We start from the raw sequence: 25,117 nt of genomic DNA on the forward strand, positions 1-25,117 counted from the left end.
TGGTACTAGGGCTGCATGATATATAATTTCAGCATGACTACACAATGTGCGCATGTGCAATAGCCACATTATAGGATGAGCAATGTCAAGTACTACAAATTAACTCAAACACATCCTGAAACAACTTTTTTGCTGCTTGAAACAAGAGGAAAACTCACAAGGTTCTCATTTTCCATGACTGAACTATAGGAAATGTTCAACTGTTATTAAGTAATTTTGTCCAGATTAAGGATTCTCAGATACACAAAGTTTGCTGCTAGTGACAACGAACAGTTTGCTACACATGAGGGGGTTCCTCAACATAACTCCACTGGACAAACTAGCACCAGCCAAAACAGTATAGTAGATATTATATTAGATATTAGATATTTACTTGTGAATCATTAGAAGTCGCTTAGCCCCATATGCAAACCCAAACGCCATTATCCACCATGGATGATAGTGGTGTGTGCATGTGTGTGTGTGTGACTGTAGATTGTTAGCGTAGTACATTTGAGCTGAACACCCAGATGGTGGGCCGAGGCTCAACAGATCTTGACTCCCTGCCAGAACAGGCTGAGGGAAGGAGAGACAGCGGGAGGGAGGCATTGAGATAGGCAGTGACAGAGCCCTGATTTGGCCCATACTGCCCTGTTTACCACCACATAATGCCTTCCTCCTTGTGAGCAATCAAAATTATATGTAGCCCATCTTGGCAGAGTCAGAACGGTTCATGGATCTCAGAATTAGACTCCTCCTGTCCTCGGTTGAATTCCTCAGATATTACAAGGCCAAGCAAGCACCGACATCACACCCCATATGAGGAAACCAGTCATCCATCCGCTTGTCCATTCATTCTTCACTACCAGTGACTCATCATTTGATAAGTGCCTTTAAAGGCCGCCTTGTTCCTTTCTCAATATGAAAAAGTTGGCTGCGGCTCAACCTTATAGTGACCTCAAAATTTTGTGTGTCAGCAGCCAATCACATAATATACCTGCTCTAAATTGGCTGTCAGGTCATATAATTTCACCCGCTTGCATCTACGTTGGAGGTGCTCCAGTCTTGGCAATAACACCACAGTTGTTTGCATTTCTGCATGTGGGACACACGGTACAATTCTCTGCTGAGCTTCAGAATTTGTACTGGCCCTCAAAAAGTTTATATTGATATTATGCTTTCAGATTGTGCTTTATTATGCTTTCATTTTGATATTTTACTATTATTATTGTTGTTATTATGTATTTTGTTACTCTTAATTTGTCATCATTTTTATGTAGTCTTATCACAGTCATTTACTGTATGCCAATTTTGTGCCCTGTGTAATATTGTTAAATGTTTTAACTTTAGTTAGCTGGAGGCTATTGTGGTCATTTTTGATTTATCATTGTCCAGCCTCCCGAATGACATCTGTGGGAGCCTACCCCCAAAATCTTTTCTTATTCCGTTAACAGTCAAGTTGCTGACAAGGCTCTGGTTTAGTTCAGTGAAAGTAGTCTCTCCTGATTGAACTCACATCATATCACTGACAAAAATGCAGGTTGAAACAAGTTGAGTTTGGTTCTTAGGAATAAATGAGTTTCTTTTGAGTTGAGAATGTTATGTTCTGTTCTGCCCTTTCCTTCCCTAGGGGATTTCCTTTTAAGTGAGCTCATATCATGTCAGTCATGTTACTTTATTTACCTAGATCTGAAAGCTTTTTGGTCAGAGAGCTGCTGTCCTTCTCAAGCTGTAGACGGTGAAGCATCAGACTGGGAAAGATAACAAGAAGAGAGGACACGGACAGAGCTAACAGGCTTAAATCAATACTGCACTTTTTACAAGGACAAACCTGGTCCATAGCACATTAAATCACAACAAACCCTGTCCATTGCCTGCTCACTGACAAATAACCACACACTGATAGCTAGCGACTCCCTTCAAAGAATTTCTGAAAACATTTAACTCTTTCTGTAGCAAACACAGAGCCTAAAACATGCTGTAAATAATGTAAACAGGTGCTTATCAAAATGGGATCCAGGGACTTCTGGTGGTCTACAGTGAAATGAATACAAATATAATTTCAATTCAAACTAATTTAACAGACATCATCCCATTTAAAGAACATAAGAACTCTCTCCGTCAGCCATGTTGGAAAATGCTGAATCTACAGTGACCCTGATATTGTTATAACTGTAAATATGAGTTTCCTATTGTTTTCTCCCAATTCAGAAACTCAGGATTTTCCGCTTCTGCACAATTTCTGTCACTTGTTAATATCAGTAGTAGTAGACTGTATAGCTGCATATTGCCTGTCCTCTGATGGTCCACATTGCTGTTTCAGAGAATAAAATCCAAGAGGAAATACTGAAAAAACAACATTTGAAGTCACATTTACACACTGATTCTGAGAGGTTTAATTATCTTGGAAAAAATAACCACATAAAAAAATGAAAATGAAAATGTTCCCATAATTATGACAACTGTGTTTTAAATAATAAAATAATAACACTGAAAGTTTCTTTTGTTTGTTTGTTTTTTTCCTGAATCATTTCTTCTAAAAATAAAAGAATGTTTTGGCTTGTTGCTGTTTTCTGAGAGGAGAGGTCATTATTAGCATTTTATCTTTACACAGCCACCATCAGCTCAGTTCTCTCAAGTGTGCCAATAAGCTGGAGAGCTTTGTATGTTACATAACAATACTAATGCAGGCCAAATCCACAGAGACCAAGTGACTGGAATTTTATATGTTAATGTAATCTAAATTTGCAGAATGAGTCAATAAAGTCAGTGGAGACAGGGGAGAGAGAGACAGAGAGAAAGAGAGAGAGAGAAAGAGAGAGAGAGAGAGAGAGAGAGAGAGAGAGAGAGAGAGAGAGAGAGAGCGAGCGACTGTACAGCTGTGTAGAGAAAATGCACTCTGCTATCTGAAGTTCTAAAGTTAATAACTAGAGATAAATAAAACCCAGTCTTATACAGATGAAAAGAATGGCAACTATAAAAGTAATTATACATGCATTTCATTTAGATAAAAGGCTCTTTATAGGAAAGCATGAAATGCAGTCAAATGACAATACATGATAAACATAAAAAAGAAACCCAAGAAAAGGGGAAAAGAAGTTGAAAAGGTTAAAACAAACAAACAAACAAACAAACAAACAAACAAACAAACAAACAAAAATCACCATGAAACAAGACAGTCTTTTCTATATTGTTTCTCTACTGGTTTTCCCCCTGAGCCTATGGTATATAGCAGCCTATTGAGCAAAATTTGCACTGTCTATGGTGAAATGATTTGTATTATGTGGAACATTATAATTTTATAATACACTATATATTTACAGTATTATGTGCAACAGCTGACTTTGTAATGTATGCTCTAAAATAGGGCATAATTTAATAAGACCTTTATTTTATTTTCACTTCTGGGGGATTTTAGCACCACAGAAATAATTTGAACAGTTTTTTTCTTGGCTGCAAGGATTCAATTCAATACACACACATGCACACACACACATACACACACACATTCAGCCAGTCAACCAGGCAGCCAGTCTGTCAGCGTCTTGGAAGAACGAGGGGTGGAAAAGTGTGTTTCTGTCATCGCACACACACGCACATGCACAAAAGGGAGCCCATCTGGAGAGGAACGAGCTCATAGCGTGGCAGTCGGACATGTTGCCGTGGCAACTTAGCAGGAGGGTGGGGAGGTAGAGGGAGGGAGGGCAGTATTATGCAAGGGAGCGAGAGAGAGGGTGTGGCGGAGGAAAGAGGAGGCTTACATCATCTGTCATGATTGGTTGCTGACGGAGAAGATGCTGTTTCTTAAGGTTTCAAAGAGACAAAAGAGAAAAATAAAGGGGGAGCGAGAGAGAGATTTTGAGGGCTGCTCAATATTTAACTACATATTCTGAATTTGGACTGCATTGCATTTCTATCGCTGGTTATGTGCTATTGTGTAGTATGATTAAAACAAATAATTTCTAGTTATTGCAGATGTTGGCGATTGTGTATTACTGTATTCATGTTTTAAGCCAAATAATTATCTGAATATAAATGCAATGTATGAGCTGCTGGTTGTTTTTCTTTCTGAAGGCTGACACCATATGGAATGCTCTTTGCCAGCATTGCCTCTGAGGAACAATGACAATAAAGTGGCTGAACCAAGGGGAGATGGAGAATGATAATGTTGACAGAGAGAGGGGGAGGGTAAGACAGAGCAAGAAAGCAGGAGTGAGGGGTGGAGATACCGGAGGGCAGAGACAGACAGACAGAAAAAAGAGGAGAGGAGTGAAACCAAGGTCTGTGTCTGCCTGATGTGGTCTCTCTTCTTTGACAAGTCAGACAGTGACCTTGACATTAATGCTGCCGGTGCTTCACCACTTTCAATATGATCTCTGTCTAACACTGAAGTCAGTGGACTCAGCAGGTTCAAGAGAAGGCCAACAAGTTCTCATTTGAATTTAAAATTATATATTATGTCATATAATTACGAATGCATAGAAAAGTGGGCCATGTTAATTTAACTCTGTTCAAATCAGCGCTAATATAAAAATCAGGATGATCTCTGAAATGAAGATTGTGTTATGGATACAAATTCTGTGAACACTGTATTCCTCCAGTACCAGTTCGATTATGTGATGTTAATAGATTTCATTAATAACATCAATTATACAAGCCATCTTCATATACTTAATAAAATTAGGCAACCGTAACAACGTTAGGATAACGTTAAGCAACTAAGTCTTTGTATGGACACTCTTATTTTATCTCAGACCAGTGCAACCTCCCACCTCCAGAGTGCCACAACTTGCGTGGCTAGATAACATTTTCCAGTGTGGAGAACATGATAAACTGCACCAGGGCGATTCAATTTTTCATCACTGTCCATGTGTAGCAGATATTCTCTTTTCAAGGGGAACTGGGGGTGAAGTGAAATCAGGTAAAATTAACAACATAACCTCTCCCACAGATCAGGATGAGTTAACTTTATTAACCAACTAGTTCCCTCACACTTGCGTGAGATGAAATTAAGTCTATTCAGAAGGTAAAACAACTTCAAGTGGCAGTAAGTGATTTCTGACCAGTAAAGAGTGCTGAGAGCTGAAACTCCACTTGTTAATAAACAGTCAGTGCAGCCCCTGGGTTCATGGTAGCTTGGTTATAACAAAATCGAAAGCTCAGGTGAAAAAAAAATTGTATTTGAGATGGAAGCGAGCAATATACAGTATTTCATTCTCACAAGGTTCTTGTTTGATTACTTGGATTATTTTGTCTCTGACCTCCAATTTCAAAATGTGGTGAAGCTGCAGAGTGTCAAGGTAAACAACTGCTTTAAATGAACTTTTTCTCTCACTGCAGCACTGACAGTAGCAATAGATACTCACATGACTGACTACAAATTTTGTTATGTTTATTTGCAGAATGTGGTGTTTCAGCGGCACTTTGAATGATGTTAAAGAAGTGAGGGGATGAAGTGGGCAGAGCTAAATTCTGGACTGGAATTTGACAACAAAGTGAGAAACAAGGTGGCAAAAAGAGGTCAAAATCACCAAGATGGCTAGGCCCAGCAACTTGGTAGTGGTTTATATAATATAAAAGTCTCCATAAAACACAGGTTAGGTTAAGAATTGTTAACAGGTTCTGAAATTGTATGCATTACAGGCCTTTATAGCTCAATTCCATTTTTTTTTCTCAGATTTCTGAGTGAATAACTCAAAGTGCCTCTAGTCACAAGTATTGGACTGTCAATCAGGCTTTAGGAAAAAAAAAATAACACAACACAAATCCTGCTGCTTTCAAGGTTGTTCATGAATTTACTAATGCTCTTGACACGCAACCGCAATGTGCAGCCTTGTTGATCTTTCTAAAGCTTTTGACACTATTGAATCTATTCAGTGGTTTAAAAAAATTGTATCAGGTGGGATGCAGTGTGTGAAAGCTGAAGGTCTTGCTTCGAGCTTCATCAAGGTGTCAAAGAGTGTTCCACAAGGCTCTGTTCTGGGACCACTCTTGTTTTGTATTTATGTTGGTGACCTTGGTAAGAATGTGCCTTATAATACAGTGATTTATTACTCTGCTTCCTCAAAAAAATCAAGTTTTATATCAACTGCAACTTGCTTTTAAACACTGACAGCTGTTTAAAACTACAAAGAATTACTCGCTGAACCTTCCAGTTATCCTCTTTCTGCTAGTTAACTATACTGAAATGGTATCTGTTCTGACTGATGAGTCACTTTCCTTAAAATAATCAGATTTCACAACTAGTGAAGAAACTAAAGTGTTTTTTTTTCTTCCAGGAATACATTCTATGTATCTGTTAAAGCATAAAAGAAGCTTGTGTCTGCCACATTTTTATCTGCATTTGACAACAGGGATGTAATTGATATGCATACACCCCCTCATTGCCTGAATCCAATACATACTGTATCATAGTGCTCTAAGGTCCATCACAAATTGTATAAGGCCACTGCACACCACTGTGTTTTCAGAGTGGGCTTGAACCCAATTACCAACATGTCGGCTCATACACTGGTATATGCTTATTTACAAAGCCATGATTCAATTGCCACTGTATTTCTCTACCTTCATTCAGCAAAAAAAGGTACTAAGTACTGCATGAGATGTTTAAATTCCTGTTTCCTTGTTGTCTCCACAGTCTGCACTGAACTCGATAAAGAGGCCTTCGAGTATGCTGCTCCTCGTGACTGGAATAAGATTCATGAAACCCTAAAGTTACCTGACCTTGTATCCTTAGACTATTTCAAAAGGTTGATACATGGCATAGTTGCTAGACTAGCTGCTTGTAGATGCTTTTAGACTATTTTTAGAAATACTTTTTTTTATGCTGGGTGCCTGCAGTTTTATTGATTGCAGTGAATCATTGCCTTATTCTGCCTATTTATTCTTTTATTCTCTGTATGCTAAATGTAATCTGTTTCTATATGTTGTTTTGACTTCTGCACTAGTCATCCTGTCTAGCCGTCTTGTGTCTCATTTTTGTAATTACATGCAGCCGATCTTGGCTCTCCGGGTTAAATAATGGTTTGAATAAACAAATATGTACCAGGTTTACAGCAAGGCCAGTAAGCTCCCTCCTCACTTTCAAAGAAAATTTGTCTCTTTTTATCAATCAGTGTAAATGCTCCACGCAGACTTTGACATCATCCTCCTCTGGCTTTCACACCATGCTGAGACAGGAGCATTCATTATAGAAAGAAAAGAAAGAAGAGATGAAGTGCTACCACATTTAAAGAACATCAAGATGATCATAATTTTCTTCTCTGCCAGAGAAACATGTGGGGCAAGCACTAGTTGTTCTTGTTATGGCAGCAAACAAACAAATAAAGACTGCAATAATATGATTTATCTTCAGCAACGGCCTTAAAAAAAGATTATTTCTTTTTCATTACTTGCATTGTGATAGGTCCTAAAGAAATTTAAATAGTCTCTGCTGAGCTTCAGGTTCTGGTCTGTGGGATAAACTAACAGAAAGTTGTCATTTTTGGCAGTTAGAGTGTGATGTGGGTTTTTGAATACTGATCTCCACCAAGTCAAAATGAATATAAAGCAGACTCTGTGCTGAAAAAATAACAAATAAAAAAGATTTCTGGCACTGGTTTATACTTTCTCGGAGCACGAAATGGGTGGGCTTTACTGTATCAGGAGTCTACAAACCCGGAGAAGGAGTCAATCACAGAGAAATGAAATAAACTGAACTAGAAGTGAATGAAGTGTGCTGCTTCAAATGAATGAAGTAGATACAGGCTGGGGCACAACATGATTCTGAGTAGTGATACGAAGCTGTAAACTTGTTTTTAAGGGTGCATGACAAAACACATTTGTTTTGGTCTCACTTTCAACACTCTTTGTAGTCCCTTGGCCTCCGAAATTTTCTGCCCTAGCACTGCCACTGTGTCACCATGCAGTGTTGCTCCGGTCCTGTATTCAAACTACAGGGTGATACACTGGTAGTGCTACTTCAGAAAATAAGCCTGTCATATTGGAAACCATGGGATTAGAAAGATCTTAGGAAATGAAACCAAAACAAATCTGTGCTGTTCATCCTTCAAAACAATTTTTCAGCTTTGGGTTGCTGCTCATCATTTTGTTTTCCTGTCTGCACTGTCTTCTTTATTAATTTTGGAGCAGTAGGCTGCACTCCAAGTGAAGCTCTTACTCTTGTGACAGGGAAGGAATTAACAGACCAAACTTGATGGATGTTTACACTCACATGGAGCATTAAATACAACTATACGGCTAAGAATCCAAACTATCACTTTCACTGTGTCTAAGCTTCCTGGCACTTTCTTGGTTATTGTTTTTTCTTTTCCTCGGGGCCTAGCAGTTACCCAAAGACTCAAACAAACCATTAAAAGTCCCTTGTAAGGTTATGAATCATAAAGTGGCAGGTACACACCACAGATGCAACATACATACCATTAAAACCGCTAGAAGTAGGCCACATAACTGCATGGTGCTCTATAACAAAATTCAAACCCCTGCTGCATTCTAGGTGAGTGGGCTTTCATATACAGAGCTGTTTCACCACTGTGTTCTCATTAGGAAAATACATGTTGACTTCAAGTGAAAAGGTCTACAGCATGACTACATATTCCAACATGAATTGTCACCCATTTGCCAAGCAGTAAGAAACTACAGTAGATGCTAACTCTGCAATCAACTCTGTGAGCCAGTTCATGAGTAAGTAGAAGTGACTCAGCAGAGGTCAAACCTCCACCAACACCAACACCGAGCAATTCTCCAACCTGCAAAGCTGCGGCCTCCGTAATGCTTGGATCATATTTCAGATTTGATTTTTAAACGCAGCAAAACAGTTATGGCTAAAAAATGAAAGTCAGTATATTGATTTGCCACCATGTCGCAGCCACACCTCATCATTTATTTTAGCCTGATATAATGACTGGATTTTTTATGCATAAGTTGTGATGACTGCAACTTTAAAGGTTAAACATATGAAAATGGATGAGTGAGTTATTCCACTGGTCTGCACTATACACTAAGTAACAGTCAGTGATCCAGCACAGCTCATCCATCAGTGTGAGTGTCAGGTAATTGATCTGAGGTCAGGTGATGTCAGGCTGTGACAGATCACCCTAACAAGATGTTTCACATCTGCTGCCTGTACAGCGTACATTTTAGGATATCCCCAGACCTCAGCTTCAGTTCCTAGACATCAGAAAAAAACGAAAGCCGTTTTTTTTTTTCATTTCCCCGTGAACTTTTTAGATAGTTCCTCAGCAGAGAGTGGTTTCTCCCGCCACAGACAACATAGAAATTTGCTTTCTTAAAACATCACACATTGTCACAGGTCAGGAATCAGATTGTTTTGTAACTGCCACCTGCTTAGGAATATAACATTTGTTTAGTGCTGTGACATACCCGCCCAAAGACATTTGCTTGCAAAATCCAAATATATAATATATTTATCATTTTACTGCAGTTTATCTGAGCCTGTGTTGTCTGAGACTGTTTTTTTCAGAGGGAGTTTTTTCTCTTTGAGCATTTTGTTGGAGGCTGTTTTATCCAAGGGAATTTTGTCTTATGGCTAGTTGTACTAGATCTAAGACATGACATATTTTTCCCAAAGCCTGAAGCCTAAAGTCTGTTTTGTCTGATGTTTGACAACTGAGGCTGAGGATGTCCTAAAGTGTCAGACAGTAGGCCTGAAAACCAACACACCCATATGACATAGGATACTTCACTTTCTCAAGTCCACTTTGAACACATTCTGAAGAAAAGCTTTTTAACCCCTTAAAACCCACTACTTTTTGAAGTTTGCTTGTTTTGGAATACTAAAACGAAAAAGCTTATAATAGAAGAGCTGTATGGCCAAGATGTATGTATGAGGCCTTATTTGAAAGGCAACATCCTGTAGTTTCTGTAAATGTCCTCAATGCAAATGGGGCTAAACTACAACCTGCACTACATCAGCTCAAACATGAAGGAAAAATTATATTTTTTGGTTGTTATCTTGTGTAAGTCATATTTGAATAGCTATAACTAGGCCATGCAATGTTAGAACTTCATCACCACATACGTTTTACATTATGTCAACACATCTGTGTAAAAATTTGCAACTATGGGACAAACTTTATGGAAGCTGGTAAATTTTTAGTTTACGGTGTCACTGGCATCAACCATAACCCTAGCTCTAACCAAGTGTGCTGCTGATACAGTGGACTTTAACAGGATAAGGAACATTATTACTAATAAACAAAAATTTAAATGTTCTAAATCCCTGGCTTCTGTCTAAAGATAAGGATGATTTTCTAATTCCTGAATCATTGCCATTTTGGAGATACAAGGTTTTCACTTAAAAGCAACAATGGTATTAAAATGGGCAACTCTACCAGATACAGTTTCAGTTGTGTGTTTTACTGGACTTATAATTTGAAACCAATTTCAAAATATTTTTTCAAACCTGACAGACAAGAAACAGCCAAAGAGGAGTTTGCAGACTTGAAACTTTAATCCCACTACAACCATGTAATCCTAGAGGATTATGACTGAATTGGTTTGAATCCCATCCTATACTGTCTCACCTCCTCTGGCTCCCTGGTCTATTCACTGTAATCTCCTTTGTAAAGAAATAAAGAGACGTAAGTGGAGAGGCTTTTCACAGCCACCCACCTACCCAACCAAGCAACCAACAAACTGGGAAAACTGGGTGAGTAACTACCCAAGAAGAACAAGCACATCAATAGTAACATAAAAAACTGAGACTGCAGAGAGGGTCAACCAAAGGCCAGCAGGCTTTGTTCACCCTGCAGCTGAAAGTGTCTCAAGTGTCATTTTTCCATAGATCTGATATTTTCTGATTAGCATGAACAGCAAAATGCTGCAAGGAGGTTTTTTTTTTTTTTTTTTTTTTTCAATTCTGATGTGGATTACATGTGACCAACATGAGTTTTGCATTTGAACACTTAAGTAGAGTTTAACCTTGTTGCCATTACAATAACTAAATGTTGTATCTTTCAGTTGTAATCATTTATTCTTCTTGTCTTAGCCAGCAGTAGAATAGTGAGCAACAAGACACAGTGCTGAAAAGAAAGACAAATAGAAAACTTGATGCCCCAATTCAGTCAAAATTGGAAGGCGTGTACAGCATCATACCCAAAATGTGTTGAAACAACAACCGATGTGACATATTTTATTACTCTTACTCTGCACATCACTGTCACGTCATATTGGTGTCAAGTATGGGTGCAGTGTCAAGGATGGGTTACACCCTACAATAGATATCCAAAAAGGGTGGGATATAAGCCGCAATGCAGAACTGAGCATGACAAACTAGCTGTTCTTTTCCTGAAAGGAAAATCTAACTTTGGACACAAAAAGACACAAGGATAGCAGAAAGATCTAGAGTTGCTGTTACATGAGGAATTTAACTGATTGAGCCGGGCACTGGACTACATCACTCATCAGCGGTGAAACTCTGAAACAGGCATTTTTCTGTTCTAATAGACAGCAACATTACAGCTTGAAGGTTAGGACTGTTCAGATGGTGTGATTCATATGGTGTTCATATTCATATTCATAAACAGATCTGCTCAAACAGAAAAAGGGTTCAGGTTTCAATATTTGGTCTCTTTCGAAGGAAATCACTCTAGTGTACTCAGTATTCCTGTCCTCTGATATTGTACACAGTACGGGAAGTAAATGTCAGTTTTTCCAGCAGATTCAAAAGCCTCCTTGGCCAAACTTTTCCAGTATCATGTTTAAAATTCTGATATTGAATAATTATTGCCATTGTTCTTTATTTTTTAATATAGTTTCCCACATAACTGCTATGGTTGTAGCAGTTACGTTGAGAAACAAGATGAAAACATTGTCATCACATTCCTAATGGAGTTCATTTATGCTCAATGGGTTAAATTTAATTGAATAAAAATCCAATCACACCAAAATATCCCATTATGCTTTCTTTTGTTTCTGTCCAAATCATGAACAGCTATTCATGTGAGCCTCAACTAGGAATGACTCAGCTTTGCTAATAGCTGTTATCAATAATTCAGGCTCTAATCTGCGCCTGGAGAGCTAACAGAAACGTGTTATATAGGGGCTCATCACGGTGATCTACCGGTTTTTGTCTAAAACCACGACACTGGTCTTGAAAGGATAACAGTTTGTCCTTGCTAGTGTAGCGCCTCAACTCCCCCTTGACAGAGTGGAAAACTAATATTTAGAAAAAAAATGGCAGAGGTTGAAAGGATACAAAATAATCCTGCTCATATAGATGTAAGCAACTGGTATTACTATTTTGCTGAAAACTGACAAAGCAGATGTGAAAGCATGATTGTATCTTTCTATTTTATTGCCAAAAGGGTGAGAAGACAGACAATTCCCTCACTCACCCACTCAAATCAGGTTATCAAGGTATACTGGTTGTTGGCAGAAGACACATGTCATACAGGCTTTACAACATAAGCATTACACCATCTACCTTTCCGTGGTAATGAAGACAAAATGCCAGATACAATACAATGCCCAAATAACAACATCAAGAGTCCTGCTTTCATCCTGCTAAAACTAACCGGGCTCCACAACACAGAGAGTGAGAACAAAGCAAAACATGAGCACTGCCAAACCAGCTTCCAGCAAACGTTACCAGTGAAGTCTGAGATGGCGCCAAATCTGGCCAATATCCATTTAAACATCATCAAACATATTGTCTGCAGACCATAATAATAGTTTACTATACATTTTACAACACATCTGTGGAACTGTAACATGCAGCTTTGAATATGAGCAACTGTGTACATTGCTCATCTTCAAACAACCATCAGAGTGGTCTAAAGCTTGTAAAATATATTAAAAAGTTAGAAACTGTATATGAGATCATTTCATCATACACCATGGACACATGGGAAACCCCCTAGTTCCATATCCAAATGGTTATGATGCACCTGTATTAAAGCACAATGCAAAAACGTGTCAACGTCACAGGGCCCGAGGCCACACTTCATCACATGGACCCATTTCAAGCTCAGTGGGCCAGAGGCCATCTTGAACCCACCATCATACATAAATAAAATTCTCCAAAAAGACAGGAGAATAGTTGCATTTTCTTGTCCTAAGGATGCAAGCTGCTATACAAAAATCATTCTAGACCTAAATGATAAAAACTGACCAACTCCTAACCATCATCCAACCTGGTCCTGTGGCCCCAGGCAGAGTACTGCGAGTCTTCCCCAGGCCCAGGGTCTTGTATCTGCCAGAGGTCTCACCCTTGGCCTTTCACGACACAGGCAGGAACCGGACACACTATCACAACTTCACCCAGAGAAGTGGAAGCCTCAGTACCCTTGGTTCGGGTAAAGCCCTTGGTGGTCAGAAGCCCTCCAGCACTAGCCCGTATTGGCCTGGTCTATAATCTGTCCTTGCCTATTCAGCAGTGGAACCCAGCAGAACAATGATTAGCATTATTGTATTTTTTCACTAATGAAAGCAGTATGCTTTTGAAGGCGCAAGGAGAGAACATTAAATTGACATGGCACAATTAAAAAGATTGCTTAGGACTTCCAAGTAGCTACACTGACCATTAATTAGGATTTCCGTCAAACAATTCCAATGAAGTGAATGCATTCACTATAATTAGTTCTAAGTGTCCAAATTCACCCTTGTCCAGTATTTTGTTCAAGTTCAAGTTCAAGATTTATTTGTCACATGCATGAATGTACGAGTACAGCAGCAGTGAAATGTAATTGCAACAACTCCGGCACTGTGCAAGTAAAAATAGATAGAATAAAATAGTAAAAAAAAATAAAATAAAGATAAAATAGAAAATATATATGACATTCCTATATACAATGTACAACCTATGTACAATTGCCTGCTATCACTTTTCCAAGAACACACACACACACACACACACACACACACACACACACACACACACATATATATATATATATATATATATATAGCCCGTATAGCCCATATATATATCAGATTACTTGTATGTAAATTGAAATTACATTCAAGTGTGTAAGCCTGACAACATGATGGTATCACCTGTAACTATTTAAGCACACAGAATCATGAATATAAATGAGATCAAATACCTAGGATAACCTTTTAGACTGATTTTGGTGCCGCTATGTTTGCAGAGAAACACTTCCCCTTAGATTTCACTTTGAGTAATGACGTCCAAGACAAATTGGCAGATGATGCACAAGGATGTTGAGAAAGCAATAACAACTCCCCCTCCATCTAAGATATTTCCTGTCAGGTGTTGCCAGCTACAAGAGGGCAACTAAATACTGTGCCTGCAATTCAATTCGCTTCTCTGCTAATTTCAATTTTAACAGGTAGCTTGGGAATTGCATGGACAAATGCTCTGTCATGCCTGGAAAAATCCTGTATTATACACAAGTTAAAACCCCAGAGTTTAAGCACATTGTTATATTTCTCTCTACCCTCTTTGCTGTCTGTACTATGTACTGTGTGAAAACCTGGATTATGTGAGGAACTAGAGTAACTACTCAGATCAAAAAAGAGAGCTTATAGAAAACCCAATTTTGACAGCTGCTTGCATCATCTACCTGCAGAACGAGCACTGAAATAATCACATGGCAGCCAGTAATCAAAATGGAAATGTCATTATTTCATAGTATGGTTCTTTAAACAAGCTCTCTGCTTTGACACGATGCTTGACTTGTTCCTAACTGGATTATTTGTGACTGCCGAGTGAGTGATGTAGAGGGTTCTGGCGGGTTTCCTCCACCACCATCAGGGAATGGAAAATGATAGTTTACAACTATGTCCCTTTGTTCTTTTCTATTTTCCTTCTTATTTTCTGTAGTTGTATTACTGTTAAATGTGTGTTTTATTGTCTTGCTGTAATCATTTTTTAACTCTTTTAATCTCTTATTTTTACAAAAACCCTTCTGGGGACAGGTTTTTGCAAAATAGCATCTGCTACAAACACAGTGACACTGGCACTGAATAGCTGTTTTCAGTTTGTCTATCAAATAAATCATAAAAAAGGTTCCAGGTAGCCACAGTTTTACTGTGTTGCAGACTAAACCTTGGATTTTTGGTTGCAAGGATATTGCACTTTGAAAATAGACTGTAAAACTGGTCTCCTTGCCACATTAAATCATTTTACAGTATTTTCGACCAATGCCCCTGCCGTTCAAGAGGCAGCTATATGTCCTCTGTGTAATAAAAGTGGTGACTGTTGAAGCTCTTTTATTAACGCTGACACACACCACTAGCTAGCACTTTACATGACTAGCCAGTGTTGTAGCCATTACAACTGTGATTAATTACTTCAAAGTCCTTTATGTTGATGTGCCTCTGTGTTTGTGTTATATATAGATTTATACACTTGTAAAAACAAATCTCAGCAACAGTGTGGTCGTTTAGAAAGCAGGTGTAAGGCTTCACCAGGTCTATTCATATTTGTGTGGATCTGTGGCATAGGCTGGGGTGGTTTGGTGGTGATATGGTGTAAAATGCGTGTTAATCTGTTTAGGTAAGAAGCTGGGGATGAGCTGTGAGGACCGGACAAGCAGGTGGCTGTACTCTGGATGCACTCTCTGTTGCTCGTTATGTTCTCGGAAAGCAGAGGTTCTTACCTGTAGCCCCTCGATGGCCAGCCGCAGCATGCTGGGAGTCAGCTTGGAGGCCTGCTTGAAGGTGAAGTTACTCCAGTCGATGATGAGGATGAAGCCATTGACTTGCAGCTCTGGATCTTCAATCATAGATTCCAGTGACAGTAGGATAGCCCTCAGTATGTCAACAAATGTGTACCTGGGAGAGAAAGACCAACAGTTTTATTATAAAGTAAGGCACTTCAAAACTTAGGTTTGGCTGCTCTGAAAATGCAGTAGTGCTGAGTGGTTGTGTCAGTGGTCATTACTTGTAGCTCACTGAGCGAAAATAAGAAATTGCATCCTGGGCATTAATGAACTAATCAATTAAATGACTTAGCTTTCAGTGTTAATTATTCTTTAATTTGTAAGATTTTTAGCATTCACAGTTCATATGTTAGCTAACTGCCAAGACACAAATAGCTTAATCTATCTGTGTGATGTTTCTTGTAGGTTTCAGTTGCTTTTAGTCCAGTTACATCCTGAACCAGTGGGATGGAAACAATGGCAACTCAGCTGTCTTATTAAACGTTACTCTTTTCATCCTGTTTGCTGCTGCCCCCTACAAACTCCTAACCTTTTAATCTCCCTGTTTTCCCTTTCCCCCATTTCTCCATCAAGAGGCCTTTTGGCTCTTGATGGCCATCATTGTAAAATATCATTACTTCTTAAACAGATTACCTGCTTTGCTACAGATGAACTAAAAAATAATAATCATAATAATCTTCACTTATGCAAGCATGAGGATACATGTTCAACAAAAAATGGCACCAGAAATACTCCACCTTAAAGTAGGCTATTTCTAAAATACCTATTTCTGAATATCTTAGTAGAATCTAAAATCTGGAGACTACTGGGCATCAAAAGTGAACTTGATAATTTCATCATATTTGTCATTATTTTATTTTGATTATAAATAGATCTATGATTTCATGTCATGTAAAAAAATCTACAATACAGACCAGATTTTGAACTCCAAACAAAAAGAAGGAATGGTTAATGAACAGTTTACATAAATATAGTGCACACCAGGAGGTATGGTCACAAGATACTGCTGTTTCTTATCAAACTTTAATATTATCATTTTAAGAAAATCTAAGTAAGGTGCTCCTTAAACATTTAAAGTTATAACTAAATATCACCTGTATGTAGATAGTAGCAAACACTTGTTCTCATTGAGCTAATGATTAAAGATGATTTGGCTTCACGAAATTACACTAGGAGTCCTTAAAGCATTGGGAAATAAGTGACGTGATGGGTAAACTGGTGGAGTTCCACTGCGTGGTGCTGAATGGACAGCTCCCCAACCCAGCCGTGCACCTCACAACAGTGGAGGGCTGACTAAATGGGTGAGATGATGAATATTTCCAACTCCAAAACGGACTTTTCGACCCTCTCCGTTCATTATTACCTGCTCTGGTCCCAGTTAGCTGCAAACAAGACCATTATTTTCCTGCCGTATCTGTCCAGATTGGCCAGCACACCGGGAAAGCCGTCCTTCAGGGCCTGCTTGATGCCAGGGTCTGTGGCTTTCAGGTTCTTGAACATATCCAGGTTCTGCTGTCGGTACTCGAAATACTGAGCCAGCAGCCGAAACGCCTCGAAATGGTTAAATTTCCTCGCCCGGAGAAATCTGAGGATAAACGCGTCGTCTGTCCTGAGGAAGCCGATGTCTGGCCGGGTGATGATCATGTCCCGCACCTCCTGGATGTCCTGGTGTAATGTCTCCGGGTTTTCTTTCAGCTCCACCTTAGCCTTCTCCAGGGTCTCCGGGGAAAGGCCAGCCTGTAAGTGAGTCATCCTGCCAACTGGTGTCCGTCCACTGGGACCACACCAGTTTCCAGTGGAAGGGTAAGCAGTACGATAAAAATAAAATGTCAGGCTTCAAGCCAAAAAAGAGGGGGGAATGTTTAGGGTTAATTCCTTTAGAGTTGTCTGATTAAAAGCTCACTTCAGAAGCAGGCCTGTGCTGTGGACGGGAATCGCCCCTGAGCAGGCAAAGAGGATGCTGCTATGATGCTCCTATGATGCATCATCAACATATGGGCCATTCACTTCTAACCACAGCAACACTGCAAATCCACCTGCGCCCTCCAGAATTGAACTTTTATCCCTCCCCTCCCCGCCCCATTTACCGCGATATATCTTGTGAATCTAGTTCGGGCTCCTCCAGGCTTCAGGCTGTACATCCAACCTGCTGATCTGGACAGCCTGAGCTCAGAGCCGAGACACAGACACATCCACCCATGTCAAAGCCTCTCTCTCTCTCTCTCTCTCTCTCTCTCTCTCTCTCTCTTTTTCTCTCTCTCTCTCTCTACAGCACAATGACGACGACAGCATCACCGTCTCCCCGGCATCGTTCACAGCGGCCGGGCAATGCGGCACCCTGCAGCTGCTGTTATCATCATCATCATCATCATTCCGCCTTCACAACGCATCTCCATCCACCGACCAGTGATGCTGCTGCTGCTGCCACCCGCTCCAACAATCAGGGCAGAATCAGGCGCTCGGTCTCCGTCGACATCCCGTCTTAATCCTCAGCGCTTCCATCTTCCCCCTCCCCTGAGTTCACTCGGTTAAATTATAATTCACACACGCCTGGGGGGCTGTGTGCTGGGTCCGAATCCGGGTATGGCTATCGGAGGTTTTCTTTTCTTTCTTTCTTTTTTTTTCTCTTAATCCCTGAGCTGCTGCCTTGTTGCGCCGGTCCGTCAGCTGCTGTGGGAGTTGACCGTCGCTGCCTCTGCTGCTGCCGCTGCCGTCTGGTCGGTGGAAAGTGACTCAAAGCAGAGAGTCGGTGATCTGGTCGGTCTGGCCGCCACCAGGGGGAGGGGAGGGGATGGAGTAGGTGGAGAGAGGGAGGTGGAGTAAAGGATGAAAAGGCAGGGATGGAGGGGCAAGAGGGGGGGTTCACAGCAAGTCCAATATGAAGAGATTTGTTATTCAGCAACAGTGTTTTCAGCACCCATAGACATTTTTGTACCTCTTCAGGCTCTCCAGCTTTAAACATGGGTATAATATACGACAGTCGTTTTCCGGACTGTTTGCAAGGTTTGTTGTTCCAACCCAAGCATGTCCCTTGCTTTTGAGTTAGATAATGAATCAGTAAGTTTATAGACTTCCTCTTCGGTGCTTATTCTTTGGTTGAAAGCCTAGGAGCTAAAAGTGCTGAGGAGGAAGGGTATAGAAGTAAGCTTGAAATGTTGGAAAACCTCTAAAATTCATTGAAATAAAAGTGACAGCTATATCAGAGTCTTATGCTCCATTCACCTTTACTTGGAAGTCACCTGTATTAGTAGAGGTTTTTAATATCAATTTGTTAAAAACAAATATCCAAAATTAATTTGTGATTGCCTTAAGCCTCATTAATGAATAGCGATTTGCTTCAGCTTTCCTGTAATGAAGATTATGTTGTTTTGTAGATCTTTTGTAAACTACTCTGTCAGTTTCAAGACCGGATTTCAAGAATTTCTTTAGGTATTTTGAGGCATCTGTAATTAATTTTTCTCACATCATTGCGCCTGCCTCTCTCTTTCACACAGCTGTCTAGTGGGTTTTACATGTGAAAATGACATCTGGTACATTAACCTTCAGGCTGGGCTAATAATCAACATAACACAAAAGTTTGCAAGCATCAGAAATGAAAAGAACACTGATGATGGCAACAAATCATCTCATATGACTTTTTTTCTGGGCAGAATAAACTGAAAAGTAACCTTTGACCTATACAACTTTTCAGCTACCTGCACTATTAGTGCTGGGTTATTTTGCTTTCCATGTTATATTTTCAGTTTCAAGGACAAGAGCCTCACACAAGTCAGTTGTGTTCAAAATAATTTGGCACTCTCCACCCAAGTGAAACCAAATGTGATCTTGTAGTTTTTTGTTTCATAATGGAGAGCAAAGTTACACATGTCCACATCCCAAATAGGAGACCATAATAAAAGACTCTTATCAAGGAGCTTCCAGGACCAATTGAACCTCTAAGCTGACAATCTGATGACCCAACATATCTCTAATAATTAATCACATTTAGACCAAATAACATCTTGGCAGCCTGTACATTTAATAATCCATTACGTTGCCCAAACAATATCAGTCTCTATCAAATTGCCCAAATAGAGTAATAATATCCCAAAAGTTCCAGTGTCTAACAATAACAATGACAAAATGATATTTTATCAGTCATTAGTCACTGCACCTTTGTCCCCAGGTATTTAGTAGGTGTAAGTGGTATTTAACCTTTTCCAGCTCAATACCCGCATTCCTAAAATGTCCCTTTCCTCAATGGTTACTAGTTATATGCAATTAAGGAATGAAAACCGTGTTGACTTCTATTTAATTGCAGTTTAATCAAGTGTTGATCATAAAGTGTTTAACAGCAACACACAGCCCACTGCCCTCAGTACATGTTTTCATCTTTTTCATCAGTTCATGTGTGGTTTTGGATGCTTCAGTTGCCCTTTCATCTGTGTTGGTGTGGGAGTAGTTTTTCTGACTAGTGCTGTTCATTGTGTCCTCTCAGCTTTTCAGCCTTCAGCTCCCCTCCTTTTGGTTAAGTCGGCACTGACCCTTGAGTGTTTTATTTTGTGATGCTGCTGCAAATTGGACCTTTTAAATTGTGAAATGACATTATCGCAAAGCAGACAAACACATTTTCCCGCACCGGGTACAAAGAAAAACCCAAGCTCCCACTCCTCTTCAAACGCTCAAATTAGTTTTCCTACTATGACCGGGAGTTTGCACTTTCAGTTCTCGCACTATAAAGAAAATATGAGACCTGACATAAATTCTTATTGGTTGTTCAGAGGGTTGACAGATTTAGATTTAGATATTTGTTTATTTATTTATTTATTTTCTCATAGGACTTTAAAGACCCACAAGGAGTCATAAAAGAGCCACATGCAGCTCATGAGCCACGGGGTGAGTTCCACTGGTCTATGTAGTGTCTAGCTTGAACACTACATGAAAAATGTGTGTTGTGTGATTTATTGTGGGTCATGACATCCCAGCAGTGTGCAATCAGCTGAGTCCAACTATTTACTCGATCACATGTAGAAACAGCCACAGGCTTGCCTTTGCGCCTTTGTAGCTTTGTCTCAGTGTCTAAGACCCCGCCCTCCCCGCCCCCCCACCCCACCCCACCTACCTCAACACACACACACACACACCATCACTGTGACCACCATCCACCCAGATTGCAGGACCTACCCCTCCCACCACCCTGCTCCCTGTCACCCCGCACCCCCCTGGGCTGGAGCAGATGGCTTCTGAGATTGAATAGTAAATATTAGCCTCTCTAGTCCAATTTCTTGTTTCTTAAAAAATGTATTAAATCAAGTTCCCTCTCTTATATTCCCAGGAAGAGGACAGTGCTCAACAGTTCTTGGTTAGGGTAGTAATTCTATATGGAACCGTTATGTCTCAAAGAACACACATATATTAGAAAAAGGGTAATAAGAATAAAGAACCAAGTGTGGGGATCTTTAAAGTTTTTTTTTCTTACTATGTCTGGTTTGGAACATTTCCTACATTCTCAGGGTACTTTACAGCAATTTTAATGTTCTATATAGAGCCTGTTCAACATGGGCCTGAAGAGAGCCTTTCTAACCTTTCGATCAAGTGTCATGAAAGGTGCTATGGTGAAGCCCTAAAGAATCATGCTCTGCTACAAACCCTTTTTGTGCAAGTGTGGGTCATCTGTAATCGAGCTCATGAATCAAAACATGAAATCACAGAGTTCCTTGCTGATGTCCAAACACATCAGTCCTACAAGAGATGTCCCACAAAAAGCTGTAAAAAAAAAAGCCAAGTATCACCGGTTGGTAATGCATTTTTAAATCTGAATTTGCTGTGCTGTCAAAACTGCCTTTTGTCTTCTGATCTGCCTCCGTTTCCCTTGAAGGGATGAGTCCCTGGGTTCGCCAGTCTTACAAAACTCAATACCATGAAACAAAACTGCATCTCCCCCCAAAAAAACCTAATTTATTTTGTTGGTGTCCACCAGTTTTTCAAGCTTTAAAATACAGAGTTTATTTCTCAGTGAGCACATTTCCTACTCAATTAACCACAAAAGAAACACTTACTAAAAATAGTTCCAGGCAGGTTTTTGATGTTTTAGTGCTGCAGGAAGTTTCTCAGCTATATGGGGCTGTTTCCCTTGTCAATTTTTATCTTTTTGTGTCTCTTCACTATTTCTCTCAACAATGCAAAACATTCAAGTTGGTAGCCCTCCGTATCCCATTTCCCAAAATAGATTCAAGCATGTTATGATGATTTGTTGATGAGGAGAGTTTCACAATTATACAAGTATTTTTCAGAACAAATCATCACTAATAATGCATTCTGGCCTGCCTGTGTAATGCTCTCTGCTGCAACAATGGATGTGGAGAGCAGCAGATAAAGGCCAGGGTCTGGATAATATCCTGGATCCCTGTTGCCTGTAGGGAGCAAAGGAAAGTGTGGGGGTTGGTCGGGGGTTAGCGGGTGAAAGGAGTGAGATGGAGGGGGTAGACGGAAAGAGAGGAGGTAAGTAAGAGGATCCCAGGGGAGGTGGGGGGATGGAGGCTAATAGCTGCACTCGGCTCCTACTGGCCAGTGTTGGAGCAAATCAGATGAATTATGGACATGCACTAGAAATTATCTCAGTTTTTGCAAAGGCAAGGCCGACATTTTTGGTGTGGTTTGTTGATTTGTCACACAGTCTCTGAAGAGCTGTTTACTGAGTGATGACTGGGTCTGAAAAGACCTAAAATGTTATTGTTAAAACTAAAGAGGCTGATGGGTTTTGGCTATCTGAAGATCAGTTTTATTTTCTTGTATCACTGATTGTTTATTTACTGTTTTTACTCACTGATTACTGTTTAAGGCCACATGAGGTCTGGGGCCTTCCCTAGAAATCGAGGCATACAGCCTACTTGTTACTTCAATTTGTCAGCATTGCCATGACAATAACTATGTCTTATGCCATTCACCTGAAACTGTTGTTCTTATTTAGTTAGCTTCGCTGAGCATGGGTGTTTGGTATTCCTTGCACAACATAACATAATGTTTTCCCCCCTACAAAGCAAGTGTACCATTTTAAGGGCAGGTGCGCCTTTACATACTGGTCCACAACACTGTAGCATTTTTGTAAATAAAATTAACATAGTGAGACTGAACCACTTTGTCGAATTTAGATTTGGACAATTATACGCCAGCCTCCTCCAGAGTGTTTTTAATGTCCCTAGACGTTGTGAATGGGTTTTTCTTCACCAGGGAAAAAATTCTTTGGTCATGAACTTGTCATGAAGATGTCTTCTGTGGTCCTCTAGGCCTTTTGGTGTTCCTGAGCTTACCAATATATTCCTACTTTTTAAGGATATACCAAACCGTTGATTTGGCTACTCCTAAAGTTGTTGCAATGTGTCTAATAGATTTATTTATTTATTTATTTATTTTATTGTATTTTATTTATTTATTTTTTTTCCTTTTGGTCCTAATGATGGCCTCCCTCACCTGCATAGACACCTCCTTGTATCGCAGTCACCAAATGCAAATGCAAACACTTGGAATGAACTCCAGATCTTTTATTTTCTTAATTTGTCATGGAATAACACGACAGTAGGCCACACCTGGCCACGAAACTGCTTTTTAGTTGAGAGTCCAATGACTTTTGAGCCTCTGAAAATGGGGTGACAATGTATAAAACTGGCTGTAATTCCTAAACAGTTAATGCAATATTTTTATTCAGCGCCTTAAATTAAAGCTGAGAGTCTGCACTTCAGTCATGTCTTGATTACTCCACTTCAAATCCACTGTGGTGATGTACGAGGGCAAAAATATGAGTATTGTGTCGCTGTCCAAATACTTATGGCCCTAACTGTAAATTCAAACATTTCCCAGCCAAAAACCACTTCAACCTCTTTCCTCTTTGTCAGTGCTACACCCACACATGCTCACTTGTGTTAGGGAGTATGAGGTCGTAGTTAAAAAAAAAAAAAAAATAAATAATAGCTCACCTCTTGTAAGAGTGTGTAAAGTTCAAGATCATTTTTTAAATGAAGGCTGAGGACTCAGGATGTTTCATAAACCCTCAACTTTGTTTCCCTTCCATAATGTTGCGCTCCCACCAAGAAGAGCTGTCCCATTGATCTTTACACGATGAAGAGCATGTAGGCTGGCCTGTTCGGGTTGGATTTAAAAGTAACACTTGATTTCAACTTTGTGATTCATATATTGAATTTACTCAGGGTCACTTGATCTTAGGGCTTCTCTAAATAAATGATCTAAAGTGCCATGAAACTTAAAAGTCCCTCCTTTTGTCCTTGAGTTTTATTTTTTGATACCATGAAATTTCAACAATTTCATAAGATAAGATGCAACATGAGGCACTCAATCTCTTGAAACTTGCAGCCATCATCCTGAAACCAGGATGATGGTTGCAGCATATTTCATAACATATTAAACACATTTATGTGAAGTTGTGTGGCATCTGCTTGTTTTGGCTGCATCATTTCAGGCCGAGGGCTTCCCATAGAAAATCACCAATCAGCTCTGCAGTAAACAAACTGCATCATATCCATCACATGATGACTGGACCAAAGAATGGACCAAATCTGGTTTTAATGAAAGGACAACAGCAACACCATACATCGCTCTAACCCTGACATGTGTTGTAGTAGACAGGCAGTGTTCAGATGGCTCTAATGGCCCATTGCTGTTGGCTTAGGAAAGTCATGCTGCAGGCATCCAAACTTATATGGCTGCTGCCATTCATCTGTCTCCATGTGTTTGTGTGAGTGTGTATGGGGGGCATGGGGGTGGGAGGGTGGTCAGTCACTCTCTCTCTCTCTCTTTCTCTCTCTCATTCTTTCCTGTGTAAACTGTTTGCCCTTATGTGTGTATTCAGGCTGCTATATGGCGAGTAAGCATATGACTTTAACGTTAAATAACATATGGTAAACGAGCCCCGAAGGCTGCCTGAATGTGAGCAGACTGACATCTGGTAGAGTACAGAGGATAACACACACACACACACACACACACACACACACAGTTTTTAAGGCGTTTTAAATCTGTAAGTAATTTGATTTTATTACAAATCTTGTTAAATTTATTAATGAAAGTACTGTCTCTGTCTACCTGGTTAAAGCCTGGATCAGACAATAGGATATTTCTGTCTATTGTGAAAATCTCAGTGTCTCATCAGATGTATCACAGTGACATAAATTCTTGTCATGTCTTGGCTGAGACAGACACTATACCACAAGTTTGACCCCAACCAATCACTAGTCTACGTGCAGTTTTTTCATGATGTAGGACAATGTCCACAGGTAATGGTGGAGGAGGGCCAACCAATGAACATTTTGACAGTCAGAAACATGCAGTGGGAGTAGTTACACTAGTCGACACAAGTCAAAGGAATATTCTGACATTTCAGACTTTGTGTCAGGATATTGTTGGCATCTCCACTCACATAAAGATCAGATTTATGTATTGAATTTACTACTGAAACCATCTTACACATCATATAAGGAATTTTACCAGGTGGCTTACAA

At 39.8% G+C, this 25,117-nt stretch overlaps 1 protein-coding gene across 1 annotated transcript in view; it reads right to left on the bottom strand.

Annotated features, from left to right (window-relative positions):
* Positions 1-17,669, bottom strand: part of clvs2 (clavesin 2) — a 34,946-nt gene extending 17,277 nt beyond the window's left edge. Inside the window, exons 1-2 of the mRNA XM_030047900.1 lie at positions 16,990-17,669; positions 15,564-15,738 (exon numbers count right to left, since the gene is read on the bottom strand). Coding sequence (XP_029903760.1) covers positions 15,564-15,738; positions 16,990-17,378 — 564 coding nt within the window. The 5' untranslated portion in view covers positions 17,379-17,669. The remainder of the gene's footprint in view (positions 1-15,563; positions 15,739-16,989) is intronic.
* Between the last annotated feature and the right edge of the window lie 7,448 nt (positions 17,670-25,117).

Source organism: Myripristis murdjan, chromosome 24, assembly GCF_902150065.1.
Source record: "Myripristis murdjan chromosome 24, fMyrMur1.1, whole genome shotgun sequence".
NCBI classification, from domain to species: domain Eukaryota; kingdom Metazoa; phylum Chordata; class Actinopteri; order Holocentriformes; family Holocentridae; genus Myripristis; species Myripristis murdjan.